Consider the following 20,678-nt stretch of genomic DNA (forward strand, 5'->3'; position numbering starts at 1 on the left):
CCTAATTGTGTGTATGCTAGAGTTTGAGAGACATTTAATCGAACAGAGACAATGTTAAAGTTATTAATTACATCTTTCAACAAAATGGAACATGGATCATCTTGATAACCGTGGCTGGGTTGTACATTTTTTTTAATACAAATATTAGTTGAAAAATGTCTCCCATGAAAAAAGGTCTAGAAATGGTTCAGTTAAAAATAAATCTTTACAACCGAACATACTAAAGGACATCAAATTCAAAGACTTGATTGAACTAAATACAAGCTATCATAAATAACACGCTGTTGTATAATCATCTACTGTTTAAGGCTCTCTGGGAGGAATTGACAAACACAATAAACAAAGACCAAGTCCCTTTTACATGTTTTTATTAAAGTTGCATAAAAGTGTAACAAAATTGGGCAAAAACAAGACCTGTTGTTGATATTGCTACATTTGTTTGTTGGTTTAATCGAATCATTGTCCAAAAAACATCTCCGCGCCTTCAATCCGTGTAGTTTAGCTCTTGTTTTTATAGCCTCAATTTTATTAATCAGTATATATATTTTTTTGCAATTTTCTCCAACAGTAAAAAAACAGACTTTTCAATAACAGTCTAAGAAGATATAATCCAAACCCGGATTTAGGAATTCAAATCCACTCAAATTCACCTACTGATTGAGCTTGCCTGGTGCAATCCGATGCCTCCAAAAAGGCAGATGATGCTTGATTTGGGGAAACCCACCAGGAAGGCAAAAGCAATCGCACCACAGTGATTCTGAATGGATCTTTTGTTCTACTACGTGGTAATCCAAGGCCGGGCATCAAGAAGTGTCATGAGCACAATAAAAACAGTATTCAAATGGTAAATGTAAAGAACATTGTTTTATCTAATTAAAACCACTGTATCAAGGCCTAAGTATTAAACACTCACTTCTAAAAAAAACAAACAACAGAATCTCATTTTGTTTTTCAAAAAAAAAAAGAAAGAAAAGGAGCGACACAAGATCCAAGGTTCTCCACACGCTGCAGTTCTGCTCAGTAACACGCGTGTTCAGCAGTTTACGTAACCTTTAAAAAAAATGAATGTCTCCCATATATTTGGTTTGTGTAACATAAATAATACCTAAGGCAACATCTGTTTTTTTTTTCAAAAAGGGAAGGAAACTGAAAAACATTATGGCAGGGAGGAGGAGGAGAGAGGGGATGCTGGGTAGAAAAGACAGAGCAGCAGAATAGAAATGGGCCAGTGTGTGTGCGTGTGTGTTGGCAGTGGCAGAGAAAGAGACAGACAGCGGAGGTCTGCTGTCACCGCAGGTGTTCACGATTGGTCGCAGGAATCACAGCAAATTCTCCAATAGGCCGGTTGGCTTCGGTCTCTGATCCGATTGGCTCAGGATGAGACACAGATGGCTTATTCTGAGAGATGATTGGCAGCTGCAGCGGGGAAAGACAGACCTCGTGACAGCTACAGACCCCCCCCCCCCCTTTCTCTCTCAGCACTTGGTGTGTGTGTGCACATCTGTGTGAGAGGCAGCTGTGTTTGCTAATACATTTCCGTTTTCTCCGCCCCAGGGGTGGCCTGTGTGTGTGTGTGTGTGTGTGAGAGAGAGAGAGAGAGAGAGAGAAAGAAGAAAAGGAAGGGTGAATGCTTCAGTGTAAAACAGAGGCCTCCATCACCCCCATTCAGACGTCTCATTGACATCACAAAGTCTCGCCACCAACACGGAGCTCCAAAGACATGTTCAGCTTCCATGTGTGACTGCTCTGAGCTGACGTCTGCCAAACACAAGTAGTGGACCGAATCATTTCTATGATAAAAAGAGAGAAGTGTGAAAAGGACACAGAAAGGGACTAAGAAACAAAAAAAACAAGGCAGCTTTGTTCTGGATCCCCTTGTTGGACTGTCAGTGTGTGAATGTGTGTGTGTGTGTATGTGTGTGTGTGTATGACAAAATGCATCCAGAAAAACCCAACAGGAACCAGTCCTATACTAAAAAAATCAAATCAGTCGAACAGAACAGCAGAATATACAGGCCAGGAAAAACACTCCTATCATGAATGTTGCTGTACATTATGTAGCAACACGCACACGTAGCATTTAGCAACACACACACATACGTATGCGTGTGCAGGCTGGACAGCACAGGCTTCTAAGGAACCACTCTTACGACTGCACTACGCATTTGAGGAAAGAAAAACATACAATTTTCCCCAATAATTGGATTTCTATACAAGCACACCCGACCTAAAAGAACCTACTTCTACTCGAGCCTCACAGGGAGAATGTGAGTCTATTGGTTGGACCGCACGACCACAACAGCCAGCCAGCGACTTTTTTTTAAGGTTCAACCACTTTTTCCAGGGATCAAATTTTCCCTCATTGTTGGACTAAAGATGTAGCGCACGTTATTCTTCGTAGTCAGGGGTTCAGATTTTTCTTCCCAAAATGTCGTAGTGCAGATTTTTCAACAGATCCACACACGCAAAAACAAAAACAAAAACAGTCTTTAACTGCACCACTGTAGCAAATGTCTCTGACTGTAAAAGAGTTACAAAAGAACTAAAGTCAAGTGAATGACCCCATGCCCTCGGGCTAAACTAGAAAGTATCAAAAAAAGGTTGGTTGCTGGATCGTTTTACAGGTTTAAACCCCTCACAAAAAAACAAAATAAGGAATCTCATTGGGACAAACGCAATGATTAGGCCCTGCTTGGCTGATTCCGCCTTCGTCATTTACCCTCCCACTCTTCTCTTGGCGATTGCGGACTCTCGTTGCTCTTCCCGCCTCACAGACGCCCAACTGTGGAGTAATTATGGGACTCATCTCGTCTCTGCTCCTCTCCTCTTCAGACAGATGGAGGGTGGTATGAGGGAGGGATGAGGAAGAGTAGTGAAGCCAAACAAAGGGGCGAAGGAGGAGCAGGAGGGAAAGAGAGACGGAAGAAGAGTGCCTGGGTGAAGAGCAATGAATCACTTGTTGTTGTTCTCCCCTGCTCCCTATTATGCCTTCTTTGCTTTCTCTTCTTCGCGAAAGGTTGAAAACAAATTATGGAAAATGGATCCAGGCAGGGAGACGGATAACAGGAAGGGGTTCGGAGCAGAGGGGGGGTTACGAAAGGAGGAAACGAGGGCTGGTTAAAGTATTTCATAAAAATACTCAACGGAAGAAGACCGACATCAAAATGGAAAGATGGAAAGCATGGCAGGAAGACGAGAGGTGAGGGCTGAGGTGGGAGGGAGGACGGGGGATTTGAGGAGGAGGAGAAGGAAGGAGGTCATCATTTCTTCTGAGGCGTGGAGAGCTTTTGCATCCCTCGGATCTTGTCGAGCAGCTCTGAGACAAAGACCTACGGGGATACAGGAGAGACAAAACACATGAGGGGAATTCAGAAATATTGATAGAAATAATACACAATGCATTAATCTGGGGGTAAAGTGTCAGGGGGTAGGAGGATGGAAGAGAAATAACAAAAAAACAAAAAAAAATTCTTACCTCAGTCGGTTTAAAACAGTCAACCACTAAGTCCTGTAAAACAATAAAAGACAGTCTGAATCTCTGAATATATATTGTGTCTTTTGCACACGTGTGTGTGTGTGTGTGTGTGTGTCTGCTGCATGCGTCTCCTACCTTGACCCTGGCTCCCCGCTCAACGTCACTCGGCATATCCAGCAGCTCGTCCACATCTATCTCAAGCTCTGGGATGGCCTCCTCCTGTAGCACGTGGCATAAAGTAAAAGCACAAAAAAAGAGGTTAGCATTACTGACACACACACACACACACACACACACATGTCAAGCTCTTTTCATTGGACACATGGACTAAGAATAGCACGGTGGATGAGGGTTTCTTTCCCTGTGTTTATGTTGTGTGGTTTGTCTGCAAATAGGCCGGCGCTGCTGGCCTGTCTGTCTCGCTGCGTGACGCGCTACAAAGTGGTCGAGCAGTGTCCGTTTCTGAACACTGGAGGGCGACGTCCCTCCATTATCCCGCCGTGTTGCACACGACAGAGAGGAGAGACAAAGAAACAGGGCGAGTGGACGGAGACATGAACAGGTAACAGCAGAAAAGCAGTGCACGTTCATTTGCACACCCGTATGAGGAACTGAGACACTTTTAAGCGGATCACAAAGTAGACGGATCAATGTCATACGGCAGCCGGTGATTGGAATCGTCAAACTGTTACAATGACATCAGCTAATATCCGCAGCACGTGCATGACTGATGCTTGTTGGCGGCTGACTTCCAGGTCCTGAAAGTAAAATGTCCAAATTGTCTCCTTTGAATCATCGTTGATGTTCAGAAACTGCACGGAGAGTTAGAGAACGACTTTATCCGCTTGAAATTGGCTTAAAACAGAAAAACCTGCAATAAATGAAAAAATACGCCCTTTTTTAAAACTCAAGCAAAGCAATTAACGCCTGCTACTGATAAGCTGACTTAGTAAATGATTCAAAGTAGAAACTGAGTTCGCCTTGAGTTCATCTTTGTTCCTTTCGTTCCCTTTTCGCGCCACGCCTCCTCCCTGGAGCCAATCAATACTTTTTCTTCTGATTAATCTGTCGCTCTGGAAACTGCTTTGGTAGTTTTCCTCTCTTTCTCTCTTTCTCCATCTGTCTCACTCAAGCACACTAGCTCAGTGTGTGCTATCAAAGCAGTTCACCACTGGCAGCAACACACACACACACACACTCACACACACTCTCGAACAAACACTCGTTTCCCCCTCTTTTGCTGCTCAATTGCCACCCTGCATTCATGTCATTCTCTAGGAATCTCTCCCTCGCTCTCGTCCTCCCCCTTGGTAAGGGTTGCCCACACCAGCTGTCTCTGCACCTGCCCAACTGCCCCCTACTCCTTCACACACACACAATCACACACACACACACACACACACACACACACACACACACACACACACACACACACACACACACACACACGCACAGACAGACAGACAGACAGAAACAGCATGTTGTGTATGCACATTAGTCACATTAACCAAATGGCACTTTTCTTTTTTCCAAGTGACAAGTCTTCAACCTCACACACACATCCTTTCTGTTACACACACACACACACACACACACACACACACACACACACACACACACACACACACACACACACACACACACACACACACACACACACACACACATCTCTCTCTCACACACACATGGATTAAAGAATTATAAAATGAGCATTAATAAGTCCAAGCTGGATGAAGTCTGTGTGTGCGTGTGTGTGTGCGTGCGTGTGTGTGTGTGCGTGTGTGTGTGTGTGTGTGTGTGTGTGTGTGTGGAAGGCGGGGTACGAGGATTTATTAGGACTGCCTGGATGTGTGAGATAGAGACTCGAGGTGACAACCAGACTTACTGTCAGCAGAGTAAAAAACACACACACACACACGGACTCACAAGCAAGTTGCCGTTACACACTTGATGTAAGAAGCAAAACTACTTAAACACAGACACATACACACACTACGAACACACTTATTCACACACAGACACATAAGCTGGTCTCTTACAGAATTTCAAAATTTAAGCTCTGAAAGACGGACACAAAAGTGCCCACACTGCAGACATGCTGACGCTGTCTGTTACTGACACACACACACAGACACACACACACACGCACACGCACGAATACAGGGGGTGAAGTCTGACACAAAGACTGATCTGCACACCATGTGGGCTCCATGTGCTGCTACTACAGGCAGTAAAGGAAGCTAGGACAGACAATGTGAGAAAGGCGAGGACACAAAGGAGACAAAGAGATAAGGAACCGCTTGTTCAAGATTAAAGAGAAAATTAACATAATTGTTTTACTTCCTAACCATTCTTCTTCTGCTATTAGCAGCATTTAATTCCTGCTACGCATGTGGCGCGCTCACGAGGTGAATGTAACGCACCTATTGTTCCTGAAGGGCGTGAGCGACACACTCCTATTTACTACAGCTTAATTTGAGAGACAGACTGTTCAATCTGAAAAGAGGGGGAGGGGAACGGGAAAGAGGAAGGAAGGTAAGAGGTTAAGGAGCAGCTCGAAAAGAGGGAGCAGCTGAGGGGGAGCGGGGAGGGAGGGATGTTGAAAAAGGCCGGAAGACAGGCTTCAGAGAGGAGACACAAAGAAAGCAGGGAATCACGAGGGAGGATTTTCACAACAATCCTCCAGACTGACTTACTGAACTAGTCTGAGGTCTGGAGGGGGTTTTACTGTTGCTGCAGATGTGATCTGGACTGAAAGGTGCCTACAAGGTATTGGCGCACGCCGGAGGGCCGTAAACAAAGCGGTGCAGCGTGGAACTGTTGAAAGAGGAACCAGGAACCAGTTGGTAAAACGGTACTGAAGGAATGAGCAACACCCTTTTAAAAAGAGATATCTCCAAATCTTCTACAGACAATGACTTGGTTTGTTAACAATGAGCATGTATCGCAGTTAGGGAACAGAAGTACGGCTTATCAAGCTGTGCAAGGTTGTTAACCACCAAAGATGTTACAAGTTAGCAAGTGGCCCAGTATGTAGAGGCCAAATATACACATGGAATTTGGTCGAGGGGGGGAAACATAGCGTTACACCAGCAACAAATCACCAGCAAACAAGTCACTATATGCTTCCAATTACATTATCTGTGGTTGTGTACAGAAGGTCAAATACCATGCCATGGACTCAGAGCGGCGACTTTATTGAGTTTTAAAATGGGAACCACACACACGGGCGTCTCAGCAGTCCAGTTGAATAAGCCCTGTGGTCGCTCGTAGTGGCGGCAGCTGTTGGAAACGCTAAAAGAACATGCAGGTGTCTTTCAACAAAACCTTCGATACCATTCTTTTCACCACGTTAACCTTGGCGACTCGTCCAACTGTAACACCTGTTGCACCCGAAGCGGCCGCGAGCCTGCCGGCATCCCGTGGAATGGCAACTCTGACCCCTAAACACGCGACGATCAGACATTCTCATTTAAATCCATGTTTAAAGAGCGCTATCTCTTCTGGGTGGCTGGGGCAAAATGCTAGCAGTTGCCAGCATGTGTTCAGTGAGGTCGGTCGTAAAAGGGTCTGTTCATAACAGTTTGTTCATCATATGACGAAAAAGCAGCTAAGGGATGAGGGATCGTCGATGATTAATCCATTTATCTTATTATCGTGATCTTTTTTCCATGCTTGGACTACCGAACAAAAGGCCAACAGTATTTAAAAATAAAGGCCCATGCAATAATTCCTACACTTTTTTAAAGCCTTGGCGGTGATTTCTGTGTATTATTCCTGATATTTCAGCAGTGTGACAGTATCGTGTGTGTATTTCCCCTCGCTGTAAATACCTTTTCACAGTTTACTCTCGCCATATTGAGTTCTGTTGATGTTGCATGTAATCAAGAAGTCTGCCCTTTTCAGCCTGAACCACCGGCGTCCTCTGGGAAACAAACTGCTACTATAAACCGGCATATAGACCCATTTATATTTGCGGTCTTTGAATTTAATTATTCTCTCCCCGACGAGCCTGTGAATATGATTCACACGCCGACACAATGAGGCGGACGCGCTGTCTGTCTGGAGGCTGCCTGCAGGACGGAGCAGAATGCGATGTGACAGTATGAGAGCGTGTTTGTGTGCATGTCGTAGAACTACTCCTCTCACAGGGGGGCGGGTGGAGCTGCTGCAGGCTCGGACAGATCAAAAAACCAGATCCAGCTTCCTCACAGGACAAAACTTAAGCTAAACACACACACACTCAAGTAGGTCAGCGACCCCTGTATCACAGCAAAAAGGCCCACCATGGCTTCTGTAAATATCTCTGAAAAGGGGAAGTGATGATGGAGAGCAATACGACCGAACACAAAACTACGCTGTGTGTCAACCGCTGTCATCTTAGATTGCCTTGAATTCACAGTACTCTTCGAATCTGATTTAAAAAACTGATTCACGCGCGAGACACATAATGCGGTTGCAGGCTACACACAGTGAAAGATGAACTACGCTGATATGAAAACAAAAAAAAAGGAGGATGTGAGTGTAAAATCAGAGGAACAGCCACTAGAGAAATAGCAGATAGCACGTTGTAAATATCAGCACAATGAGTGCGTAGACGCACGGCGAATAAAAAGAAGTTACAGGGGGGGTATTAAGTGTATTATAGTGGATGTAAACCAATGGCGTTAAAGTATAGGAAGCACCGTGTGTAAGTAGGTCACTGAGGCCACCTACAAGGATTACGCAGCAGGTCTTCCAGTGATAACACACCACAAAGCTGATTCCTGTGATGAGATCTGTGTAGACTGTGTAAGAAAGAGAGCCAGAGGGAGACCACGCAGAAGAAAGTGACTCAAATGTAAAGAGGCTCAGCTCCACCAAAAGCTGGATGACTCGTCGTGATAAACACATAAACACACACTTTTGCTTTTTCCTGCTGCCGCAGTAGCACACCAGGTTAAAAATAGTCAGACTTCAGGATGGACAAACGTCTGTTGGGCTACAAAGACCACACAATGTTTTGGCTTGGTACAATGAAGGGATGGAGGGGAGGAGGAAGTGATGGCTGCAGCAGGCAGGATGGAGGAAGGAGGATGGAGTAGCAAAAGTAGGCCGCGTGGCGCTGAACAATGTCGCCGCTCACTCCAAGCTACTTGTGCGTGCGCTTGTTTTGACTGAATCAACCAGACTCCTTTTAGGCAAAATTTCACTCACTACCTGTATGTTCTTTGCTTGTTAATCTGTTTTATCGAATAGCTGTGGAGAAGCAAAGCACAGACGCAGACAATGTGATCTACATGGAACTAATTTGCACTAATAAATTGCACGCTGCACTAACACCACGTGACTTTCCAATTCTATCTGCACAGTCTAAACCGCATTGAGGTCAGTCCAAGTGGGGAAAGTGCCTTTGCTGAGTGTTTAGACTTGTTTGCATAACGGAGTGGGAGAGTGTGTGTGCTCCATTAAGCTTATTACCCCCATGCCGGTCGACTTGGCACCGTGACACAGGTACAAAAAAAAAAGTGTGAGCGCCGACAACGACAAGTTGCGGACCCACAAACGGCCTGCAGGCGGTGGGAGCGCAGTCATCGGCTGAGACGGTATCGGCTGTCGCCGTGCGTCTTCTCGGTTCTCTCAGGTTGAGAACCCTTGTGAGTGACGGACAGACAAAGGCGACGGTGAGAGAAGAGGGAAGTGCAGAGGAGGGCAAAGCGGAAGGCCGGTGAAAACGCTTAGTCGAAGGGGGAAAAAAAACAAATATTTTAGGGGAAATATTTGATCACCAAAAAGAGAAGAGACAAAAAGAAAACGCGTATCCGTGCATTGCTCAAGTTCAACAAGATTGGCTTATGGATGAAACGTGCTTCTGCAAAGATTCCCATGATTATATTTGACTAAGGGTGTAGGGGAGGTTTTAAAAGACAACTGCAGCTCACAGATGAGCCGATGAGCACACCTTCAAATTCACATCCGTATGCATGTGCAGGCCTGTTTCTTGAATAAACACTGACGGATTGAGCCAGAAATGATCCCATGCAATAAAAACCATGGCACGGCGTGAAATGGAACTAAACCATTAAAACAGGAACTCAAAACTATATGGAGAAGTGGAGGATGTTCGGGCTGATGATGCGCAACACCTTTGGGAAGTATGTTATGGAATAAATGACGACGTGGCCCGCTAAGAAATAAATGACACTACAGAAGCTACCAAACCCCTTTATTGTCAAAACATTAAAATTGATATTCAAAGTCAAAACTGAGCTGTAAATTTGCCTGCAAAGCATCTCAAGGTGGTAATTCACGCCACCCACCATGATGACTGATCTAATTTGGTCTTCTGTCATCTGATTAACACACACACACACACACTAAAACCAGCATGGCAATAGTGGAATAAATACTTGGCGTGGACCCACTTCCTGCCATGCTCTCCCCCCTCTGTCTCTTTATCTTTAGGCCTCTTTTGATGCCCTTCCTGTCTGGTTGGCATTACCGCTCACCGCTGCTCTCCCATAAAGCCCACAGAGCGGTTCAGAGCGTTTGGGCCACCTCGCTGCGAGGCTCTTACGAAAGGGTCGACGAGGGTGCGGTGGACTCGGTATACGCGTCGCGTCAGTCATCGCCTGCTGCTTTCTGTCTCCCTCACCCGATTGCATATCAGGGATCTGCAGCTCTTTGAATAACAGACATAGCTGGCCTCCCTCTCGACCCCTACCGCTCCTCCCCTTCCTCCCAGAAGCAGACGGGCTCACGAAACGCAGGGCCCCCGGAAAATAAAGATAGGATCGGTTCTTCTCTTACGCAAAGAAGGGGTTAAAACACCAGAGCACCCGGCGACTTCCTGTGAGGCCGCGTGAACAGTTGCGATAGCGAGGGGGAGGGGAGCGCTATCTGTGGGAAACTGTTGAGGAGGACAGAGTTGACGGGATGTGTGTATGTGTGTGTGTGTGTGTGTGTGAGTACACAATTAATGTAAGTGCTGCTTTACACACAGACATAAACCATAAACCGCCGCAGCGATCCATAATCAATACAATGCAATGTACTTAATCCAGTCTGCAGTGGGAACGTAACTTCACGTGGGTGTGTTATTGTGCACCTTTTGTTTGTGTGCGCGTGTGTGTGGAGCTGATTATCATCTCTATTGCACGTCTAATGAGTTGAATGTACTTCCTCCCGGGAAGAATGTGATGTCCTGTTTTGAATCTTATGAAAAACAGAGAGAAAGAGCCGCAGGCAAAACAGTTGAACTGAACCAACCTCTTTTCAGCCGGGAAGGAGACGAGAGAGTACAACGTAATCGTTTCATCAGTCATACATGCACCTACGTTGCACCTCGGTGGAAGTAGAGCCATGCACACGCAGCTCCTAAATGTTTTTTGTTCTATTTAAAACCCCTCGCTGAGCACATCCGACCAGAGCCTCCATATGCTTCGACTCTGCAGCCTTCCTGCTGCCTCTCGTCCTGATGAAACAGCTCTGTCACGTAAAGTAAAGGGAACCAGAGCCTCCAGAGCCTGGTGGTGGGGACGTGGGCCTGCCATCGCGTCCCAGTTTGTGTATGTATGTATGTGTGTGTGTGTGTGTGTGTGTGCGTGTTTGTGTGTGTGGGTTGCTTCAGATAGGAGAGAGCCAAACCACACAGGCTCCAAGAACACAGAACGCAACTTTACATGATGCCAGGAAACATTCATCGCTATAATTAAGATGCAAGCACAGTAGTTTTAGTAGTTCGTACACTGTAATTAGGCAACAATATCATATATATATATATAGATATATATATATATATATATATATATATATATATATATATATATATATATATATATACATATATACATTCGTAGAGTTGAAATATATAGATTTATATATCTTGTAAAGCTGAGCAGCCAGTGCACACGCATATTTGCGAGAAATCTATTCGAGGCAAAGTCTTCATTGTCACCCACCTCGGGCCCTCCAAAAGCTGCCCAAAGTCCTGTTCGCAGCACGGCTGAATGATCTCACATGGGCTTGTTTGGCCCGACTCAACGGTTCAGTGGTTTCCGCGTGTTGACTGGACTTGTCTGTGCTGCAGCCTCTTAGGGGGAAAACACTCCGGCCGGTCCCTCGGGGTCACAACCAGCCTCGGGAAGACTCGTACTGGCAACCGAGCGGTGCCGGCTAACGACTGCAGGGTAACAGATTGCCGCCCAATCTTTCATCCAGCCGAGAAAGGTCCAATTTAAAGCAAGTGTTTGTTCATTTGCTACAGCATAGCCGCAGTATTAGCGGTGTGGCTTTGGCATGTTTTCTTGTTTTAGGGGAATGACAGTTAACTTTTAATCTTTTGCTTTTCCATGCAGCTTTTAATGATTTGTAGAAACAATACAGCTTCCCTCACTCAAAGATTCTCTCCCTCTCTTTCTTTCTCTCGTTCTCTCTGCCTTCCCTTTCTTCAGCCCACTCAAATTACAAAATGCCTCGTGCATTCATCTGAAATACGCGATGCGGGCCACATCTCGAGTGCCCGCTTTCACCCTCCACCTCCACTCTGCATCTCCTCTTGAGCCGGTCACTTCTGCAACAGAGGGACCGATCATCCGAGGAGGAGATCGTGACCCTCCACAACTTCACACACGGGCCGATATCGACGTGTGTGTGCGTCTCGGGAACGCCGGGAAAAGTAGCCTGAGGTGCACTGAATTGATTTTTCCCGTTCTACCACCAATCGCTAATTACCATGGGAGCAAAGAAGTAAAAATGAAACTCAACAAACAGAAAAAGAGTGCGAGGAAGGCCCAACACACACACACAAACACACACACAGCTCCTCTCCAAGCCATTACCACTACAATTGGACTGAAACATGAGATTACGTGGAGATTAAATTAAGAATGCATGCAAAGGATTACAGCCGATTATCATGATGTCACTCTTGGCAAGTACTAAAACAATCAAAGGGGCCCGGCGTTCATTTTTTCTTCTCTCATGTCATGAGTTAAATGATTTACGCTGTCGTTCTGGCAGTTTCAGTCAGGAGTGTTTTTGGTGATCCTACACGCTAGTTTGAGTTCTATCAGAATATTTCCTCCATTTATCTTCACCCACTTTATTCACGGAGCCTTTTAATTCATTCTGCCACCACTGAGACATAATCCCTGTGGATTTGAAAAGGGATTAGAGAACATTTTAGTTCTTTCATAAAGATCAATCATCAACACAACCGCCGACTTCTTGAACACTGGCAACACTCGAGGAAGTAAAGGCTTTGGTTCAATTCCATATTGGGTCAGTTACAGATTACTCCAGCAGATTATCACCTGGAAACAAAAACAAGACAAAGGTCTGAAACAACACCCGTGATGAGAAAGTGGATGTCCCAACAGCATCATTCATTTGTTTCACTAACTGATTTATTCTTTTAGCTGCCGGGCAATTCATTTACTCTCCTCTGAAGTGTGTTCAGGAGCAGGATTAAACCGTTTTTTAGGGTTTCATCATTTACAGAATCCGACGGCTAATGGATTTCAGCAATAATCCACACACAATCTTATAATATAGGTTTCATAATATGGAGCGCAAAAGAAAAGAGGTGAGTCACTGAACACTTGATGTGTTGATTTGTTTATTACAGCTCTTAATTCCAACATAATGAGAGTATGTGTGAGTGTGCATGAGGAAAAGCATGACTCCTTTCCTGATGAATCAGACATTTCTTAATCAGACTATTTGCCCAAATATGGTCAGTTGTTTTTTCCTCCGCACGAAAAGCAACTTTGTGTGTCAAAGTTACTTTTCAGACACACGTTATTACAATTAGTACACGATCTACATAAATCATTATTTTAATATATTATAGTTAATAACAGAAGGGAATATTACCATTATTTCTCTGCCTCATTCATCAGTTTGACTATCATCTCTAATGCCAATATATATATATATATATATATATATATTGTTTTAAATAATAATTTAATAATTAGTCTATCTGCCTGCCAGCTGCCTGTCCATCTGTCCACACATCTTCCATCCATCCGCTTCTTCCCAAAGCCCTTTCAACCAGAGCGGTTTAATTAATCGTACAAGAATCCTGTCACATGACCGAGTTTGCTTTCACACAACAGCGAAAGTCCCGTCAACTTCTCTAAAATATACAGTATCAACAGGACACATGTTGTGCACAGCTCGGTTATTGACGCACAGAAAGGTGCAATAAACACACACGCACAATTAGAGAAAGTGAATGAAGCCATATACTGACGTAAGCTTGCCTGCAGCAGCTCTAATGCACCTCCTGGGACTAAAATACCCTCCTGAGTGGATCCGTGTTACCTCACTCAACCTGCAGGCAGTGGGCATTATTACAAAGAAACCTCCCGATGGTAACTGCTCCCCATCGAGGCTGCTGCCAACTGCAAGCATATTGGAACAATGGCTTGTTTCATTATTTCAACATGGAGGCCAATAAAGAAAATCACCAAGACCTCATATTCATAACATTCAAAAGTATTATTACAGCTACAACACCCTGGAGGTACGTATGGTAATAACACTGGCCCGCGTACTAGACGATGTCACTATTATACCCATTAGCACTTTTAAAAGAAACGTCCTCGGGGTGCTGGAGCTTTTACAGAACAGCTATCAAAAGCCCATGTACAGTCTTAAAATGCATCAAAGGACAGTGAATAGGACTTTGAAGAGTGCTTGTCTGTAGCTCATTTGAAAAGAAGAAGCGGGGCGGCGGCGCAGCGCTTCAATACATCACAGTTGTCATATTTATGGAAGGAAATATCTTTACAACGAGAGTATTTACTGGACGGCTAATACAATATACACAGCTGTTTTGCGGGAAGATGCGTATGAAAAACTGGCTCTCGAGTCTGTAAACTGTCCCTCAACATTAAACAAGCAATTAGGTCTGGTGCTTGGAGTTTCATAATGGATCTCCAAATGCGGCCCTCTTGCCGTGTGATCCATCCATTCATTCCATCCATTATCTAAACCACTTATCCTGTTTTGGGGTCGCGGGGCGCTGATCCCAGCTGTCGATGGGCGAAGGCAGGGTTCACCCCGGACAAGTCTCCAGTCCATCGCAGGGCAGGACATAGAGACAGACAACCATTTCACGCTCACATTCACACCTACTGGCAACTTAGAGTCCAATTAATCTAAGCTGCATGTCTTTGGGCTGCGGGAGGAAGCCGGAGAACTCGGAGGGAACACACGCTGACACATGGAGAACATGCAAACTCCACACAGAAGACCAAACCACGGCCTGTCTTGCTGTGAGGCGTCAGTGCTATAGCCACTACCCCACCGTGCAGCCCTGTGATCGTTACGGGGAAATGGTTTCCTGTAAACCTTTTACACTCGGCTGACAGCCCAACCTGTGTGACAGGGCGATGGAATGACAGGCTCATCAGGCCGAGCTCGCGCTGAACATAACAGTGAAGGGTTTTACATGGTGGAAAGGTGTTACGGGCCCAGGGTAACAGGAAAGGAATCCGCACAAAAGGTTACGCACACCTAAAGATATTCACAATATGTTACTGTGGATTACCGCTTACAGTCCTGCAGGCTCACGTATTAGGATACAGGATGACATGTGACGAGCACGGTCTGATGCATGCTTGAAATTTAACCAGACTGCTTCGTGAAAAGGATGCTTAAACACTGCGCTGAAAACAAATGAGCTTCATGGGAGGATTTTGAGAACCTGGAGTTCCCGTCAGCGAAAAGCACAAATGTGTTGATTACATTTATTGATCTCTTATCCTAACATTAGGCAAACCCTACCTTTTAAAAGTGATTCCCGGACAAAATGTTGTGTGGTGAGTGTGTGAATCAACAGGTGTCTGCATTCATTGTACTTTTTGGGGAAAGTTGTGTGCTAATGTAGTCATTTATTGTCCTCTGAGCCGTATTGTGTGTGACTCTCACGCCTTTGATAACATGCATTAAACATTCCCCTGGACGACTCACGCCCCTCGTTCTCTCTCCCTCTCTTTCTTTATCCAGGCCTTCGCTTGCCCGACGTTCTTTACTTCCTTCCGGTCTTACTCGCACTTTCACGAAAAAAAAACAAAAAACACACACTCTTGTCCTCGCCCACACCGCAATATCCTCTCCAGCTTGTTTTTTCTTTCACTCTGCGTCTTAGAAAAAGGCTCACATGGTCAGTCAGTGGGTCAGCTTACAGCGTGCTGACTCACCCCCAATCAAACAGGAAAAAGACTGTTCCACATAGAACCGTAGAACCACATGTGAGCTATTAACACAATGTGGGCATGCCCATGTCTGTGTGCAAGTGTGTGCTGGAGTGTGTGTTTTGTGTGTGTTGGGTGTTTACAAAGACACACTGGAGTCTTTCACTCCCGCTGTGTAACAACCACTCTTTGTAGTCACCCTCTTACGCACACCGAGTGGAACAGGAGAATACTGATTGGTATGCAGACCTTAAAGTGTGAGGTTTAAGCAAATGTCCTGTGTGTGTGTGTGTGTGTGTGTTTATTTGCATGTGCGTATCCGTCGGCCGGAATGACTCACTTGAACAGACATCCCAGGATGCATGTTGTGTTTTGTTTTTTTGGAGGGAGGGACTGGGGGAGGAGGGCTTGCCCCCGATGTCCTCTTCAACTGCCTGTTGTTGCAGATTGAAAATGATCCGTTTACACACATTCCCGCAACTCTACTGTCTCCTTGATGAGTGAGATTCATTTATTCAGCTGTCGCGAGTCTCCGGATTGTTTTCAGCGACTGATCAATCACTGCTGCCGTCAAAAGAAAGGGACACTCTAAGCACTGCTATCATATCACTGAAATAGCAGAGGACACATGTGAGAAGAGCACGTTCTCCCTCTCTGACATCCCTGCCTCCTCCTCCAACTACTTTTTCCTTCTCCTCTTGCCATCCCCTCCAGTTGTTTTCCCTTCTCTTCCCCCGTTCGTTGCATTCCTGCTCGCCAATCCTGCCTCTGTTCTCGCTCGTATCCCCATCTGTGTTTATGTGCGTGTGTGTGTGTGTGTGTGTGGCCACGTAGGGCCCTGGAGTTTGGGGATTGGACCGCCCACTCGCCCTACTGTTAACTATGTAGCTACTGGTCAGCTCCAGCGTAGCACAGGAAACAAAAGCAACGTGAAGGGAGAACAAGCCTTTACTGACAAATTCACATTTGCAACAGCACGATTGCCACTGAAATGATACGAGGGCTAGTGTGGAAATATTTTCTACGTGAAGTGGCGTTGCGGACTCGAGTGTAACCCCCACTTTCTCTTTCCCCAGAGTGCCGGAACTCACTTAGCACCTTATATACAGCGCCAGTAATAGAGTGGAGGCGCAATGACAACAAAGACAAAGGCCTCTATCCTTAAGGAAACAGCCGGTAAATCCCCTGAAATACAAACACTTGCTGCCACTTCAGTGTTTATGCTTTCACCCTAATACCGTTCACAGTTTGGTTTATAACATAAGCTGTGAAGTGAGTGGGACTCAGAGGATTTGGAGGTTCTGTTGCAGTGCGGTTCCCGACCTTTGTTGTCCAATGAACCCCCTAGAGCCCTATGGGATGAACTCAAGCAACCCCTCCACGAGCACTGGGAACCACCGCTCCACTGGACACGCTGTAACAAGCAGAGGAGCGTTCCTTCAACAAAGCAAACGCCACATTCATTAACACCCGCCTGCAGGAATTCACGAAAGCCCGGTTAACACAATAATTACAATCCTGCATTGAAAGCAAACAATGAAAACGAGCAGTTTTTTGGGAAAACAATCATTTTACGAAGCTTTGGCTACTACCTTTTTTTTCCCCTACTGCATGATTAACCAACGTAAACATTTAAGCCTTGTTGCCATGGCATCATTATCAAGGCTCGACTCCTCACTATCACCCGCAGCCTCTCTGACTGATACGCGGACTAAGTGGCTGGATGAATATCTGACACGCTGGCTGGCAGGAATGACTGGCTGACTGCTTGAAGCATGTTTAAAGGGATTCTATGAATGTGGGAAAATAGCACATTGGGAATTCCCTGTTGAACAAACTCCATGCCTGTTTTATGCATCCAGGAGAGAAATAAAGGGAGATAGGAAATAATGAAGGGGGTGGAGAGTGAAAATGTGGATCACGGCATGGAAAAGAAGTGAAAGGTTATGCCACAAGGAGGTGGAGGAAGAGGAGTAGCGTGCTCAGGGATCCGGGTTCTCCCACTGACCGGCTGAAGCTGCCTCTCCAGTTACACCATGGAGCAGCACGTGCTCCACCATCTCCCCGTCTAAACGAGCCCGATGTGTCTCCATCAGTGAACCGACTGTAAATTAATCTCTTTGTTGTCTAACAGCCGAGGCAGAGCCGGGATCCGCACAATGAGGAGCAAAGAGGGGGAAACACTGGGGATGGAGAGCAAAAAATAGACGTAAAATAAATCACTACATCCCGTCCCGCGATTATCTGCTGTATCTGTGATCTGACGATAATAAATCGTCACATTGATTCTCGCTGTCACTGCGACAAGCATTTGTGAGGCTTTATTTTTGGACCCTTTGTGACCCCGAGTGGAGTCGTGAACGAGAGATGGATGCGATACGGCTATATATGTAATAAATGAATCGACGCCGATGAAGAAAAAATTCTCGTCTGCTGAAAATGTACTTTTTCCTTCTTTTTTTTCACACTGCAAAGTTTTAATCTACAGCACATCAATCCATCATTGGCACACAATCACAGCACATTGATTTTAAAATCCTCTCCAGGCCATTTATCCGCCTCTGCTGGCATGTGAGCCTCTGTAGTATCCCGGCTACTTTATTATTATTACGACCCTCGTGTCATGGGATATCCCTGCACCCGCCGGTAAAATATCAATACAGTACAGCGCAACCTGGTTCTCACATAAGAGAGGTATCCCTTTCAAAAGATGAGTGCTTGGAAACTGATTTACACTCTTGTTTAACGTCGGCGTGGAATAACATAGTTACGATTAGGTATAGTGTGTCAGTGGATTGGATTTTTGGACTTCCAGGTGTAAATGTGGAGACCGCCAGACCTCCTGAAGAGGCTGTTGATGAATGCCAACCTGTCTCAGATGCAGCCGACTAGAAATTCTCCAAACCTGTTAAGTCGTTATATTCCTCGCGTACCAGGAATAGAATGTGGGTCAATGCCAGCTCAGGAGAGTTGACATGAGCTTACCAACTACTGACGCCAGCAGCCGCCCGCCAGGTTACATTAAAGCCCCGTCTCACCACCGCCACCGGTTTGATGTGTGACGGTGTGATTGTGCTCAGTCATCAGGTCGCAGCCCCGGGAGGTCATAAGGCCCCCCGTCATGACTGGACCCCTCCACCCAGACTCATCCGTATCGCTGCATCCTGAAGAAGGTATCGCCCTCACCTGTTGCTTCCCTTAAAGGTTTGCAATTACACAATAGACATGAGGGAGGGGTCATGCACACAAAGGGGCTCGCAGCCCAGATAAACCAAAGACCCACAAAGAGCTATGTTCTTAATTTACATATTAAATAACAAAACAATGCACATGCTAATTGTTCAGCAGTTAATTGTCTAACGACACAGGTATGATTTCCAGTGAGCTATTAAGACTTTATTAAATGAACTCACAGGTGTGCTTTAAAACAGCTTCAGCCAATCAGAGGAGAGACCGGAAGAGGCTGTCTGTTTCACCACAAGGTAATAAAGCTGTATCAGCTACATTTGGCCTACCTGTGGATGGGGGGCTGGAGTTAAAACCACAGCGGCTGTATCTAACATTTACAAAGAGCTGACATGCATTCTTTGTTTCTTGCAGCTCATGATGAGCTTCCTCACACTCCTAGTTTGCCATCTTCATTACCTCATCCTCCTACTTGCATATGGCCCAGATACTATAGGTTAGAACACGCGAGGCTAGGCCAAAAGCAGCCACAAAGGGCCCTATTAATTTGTATTTATCAACAGTTGTGGACAGACAGCGCAATCCTCGGAGCTGATCAACTGAGTTATGGAGCCCTCTCACTCAGCAGAGGCGCCTGATCGATACGTTCGATCGCTTTTTGTTGAGACCGGGTTTTGTATGGTTCGGGTCTTTACCTCACAGTCGTACAGGTCCGTTAGCTGGTTGATAATCCACTCCTCCAGGTTCAGCCTCTTCCTCAGCTCCTTACGGTCGTATTTGACGGTCACGCGTCCCTGTTTCCGAACCGGGGTCTCCGGCTCCTCCTTGTTGCCGCCCGGCGTCTGGAAATAGACCCGCGGTTGAGGGCTCGTCTCCGGGCTTGTTACAGCAGCCATGGTCGCTCTGTTTGAAAAAAAATGTTAAAATAAAAAAAATAAAAAAAACGGAGATGTGGAAGTGTGGAAAGGGCGACGGCAAAAGGAGTAGAAGCGGTCTGTGGACGCGCGGCTGCTCGCTTTTCCGCACTAGAAAAATGCCGACTGATAAAACGTGTGACTTGGAATCCCCCGAAGAAGAAGCAGTAGACCTGATGCTTTTGTTGTCCAGAGATCGCTTAAAGGGATATTGACTGTGGCCGCTTCCTCCAAACAAACAGGAGCGACAGATCCGGAGAAACGTGAAGTGTAACCGGCTTAATGGGCTATTTACAGCATGCAAACTCTGCTCCGAGAGAAAAAAAAAGCGAGGTGAGCAGAAGCAGAGCCGGCCTCAACTCTTCCTTCAGTACAAAGAGAAATCACACGTCTCTCTCTCTCTCTCTCTCTCTCTCTCTCTCTCTCTCTCTCTCTCTCTCTCTCTCTCTCTCTCTCCCTCTGTCCCCACGAGAGGTGCGTGCGCGCTCTCTGACTGGACTCAAGCGCACCCGACGTCGCGCTACTGGGGGAAAAAATGTCAAAAGAAGAAGAAAAAGAAGAAGAAAAAACAGAGGCAAATTTTGTTTTATTTTTTTCCAACTTTGAAAATCAGTTCACTCTACCTTTTTTCGTCCCCCTTTCCCTCCCCCCCCTCGTCTTTTTATTATCTGTCCCATGTGACCCCCCCTCACTCCCCCACCACCACCACCACCCTCCTCCTGGAGCCCACTGTCCTTATTTGAACACAGTTCAACTCACTTGGCACGAGAGGAATATGCTCTACCGCTATCATATTCACATCAAATGTGTTTTTTATGTTCACTGTTAGAGGAAAACCTTCACCTGCTCAAGAAGACATGTAGAGCTGCAGTGCAGAGTCATGAAACTGTGTTTACGCAAATTGCTAGTTTGTCTTCA

The 20,678-nt window shown here is 45.7% G+C and overlaps 1 protein-coding gene across 1 annotated transcript; it reads right to left on the reverse strand.

Moving 5' to 3' along the window:
* Positions 1-351: 351 nt before the first annotated feature.
* ppp1r14bb (protein phosphatase 1, regulatory (inhibitor) subunit 14Bb) lies at positions 352-20,141 on the reverse strand. Its single transcript, XM_068588368.1, has 4 exons — positions 19,542-20,141; positions 3,611-3,694; positions 3,476-3,508; positions 352-3,329 (listed from the first exon to the last, which is right to left on the reverse strand). The coding sequence occupies exons 1-4, from the start codon at positions 19,740-19,742 to the stop codon at positions 3,261-3,263; spliced, it is 387 nt and encodes a 128-aa protein (XP_068444469.1). The 5' UTR covers positions 19,743-20,141; the 3' UTR covers positions 352-3,260.
* Positions 20,142-20,678: the final 537 nt, after the last annotated feature.

The sequence above is a fragment of the Clinocottus analis genome, unplaced genomic scaffold, assembly GCF_023055335.1.
Source record: "Clinocottus analis isolate CAN_PGR_092001 unplaced genomic scaffold, fCliAna1.0.p SCAF_21, whole genome shotgun sequence".
Classification (NCBI taxonomy): domain Eukaryota; kingdom Metazoa; phylum Chordata; class Actinopteri; order Perciformes; family Cottidae; genus Clinocottus; species Clinocottus analis.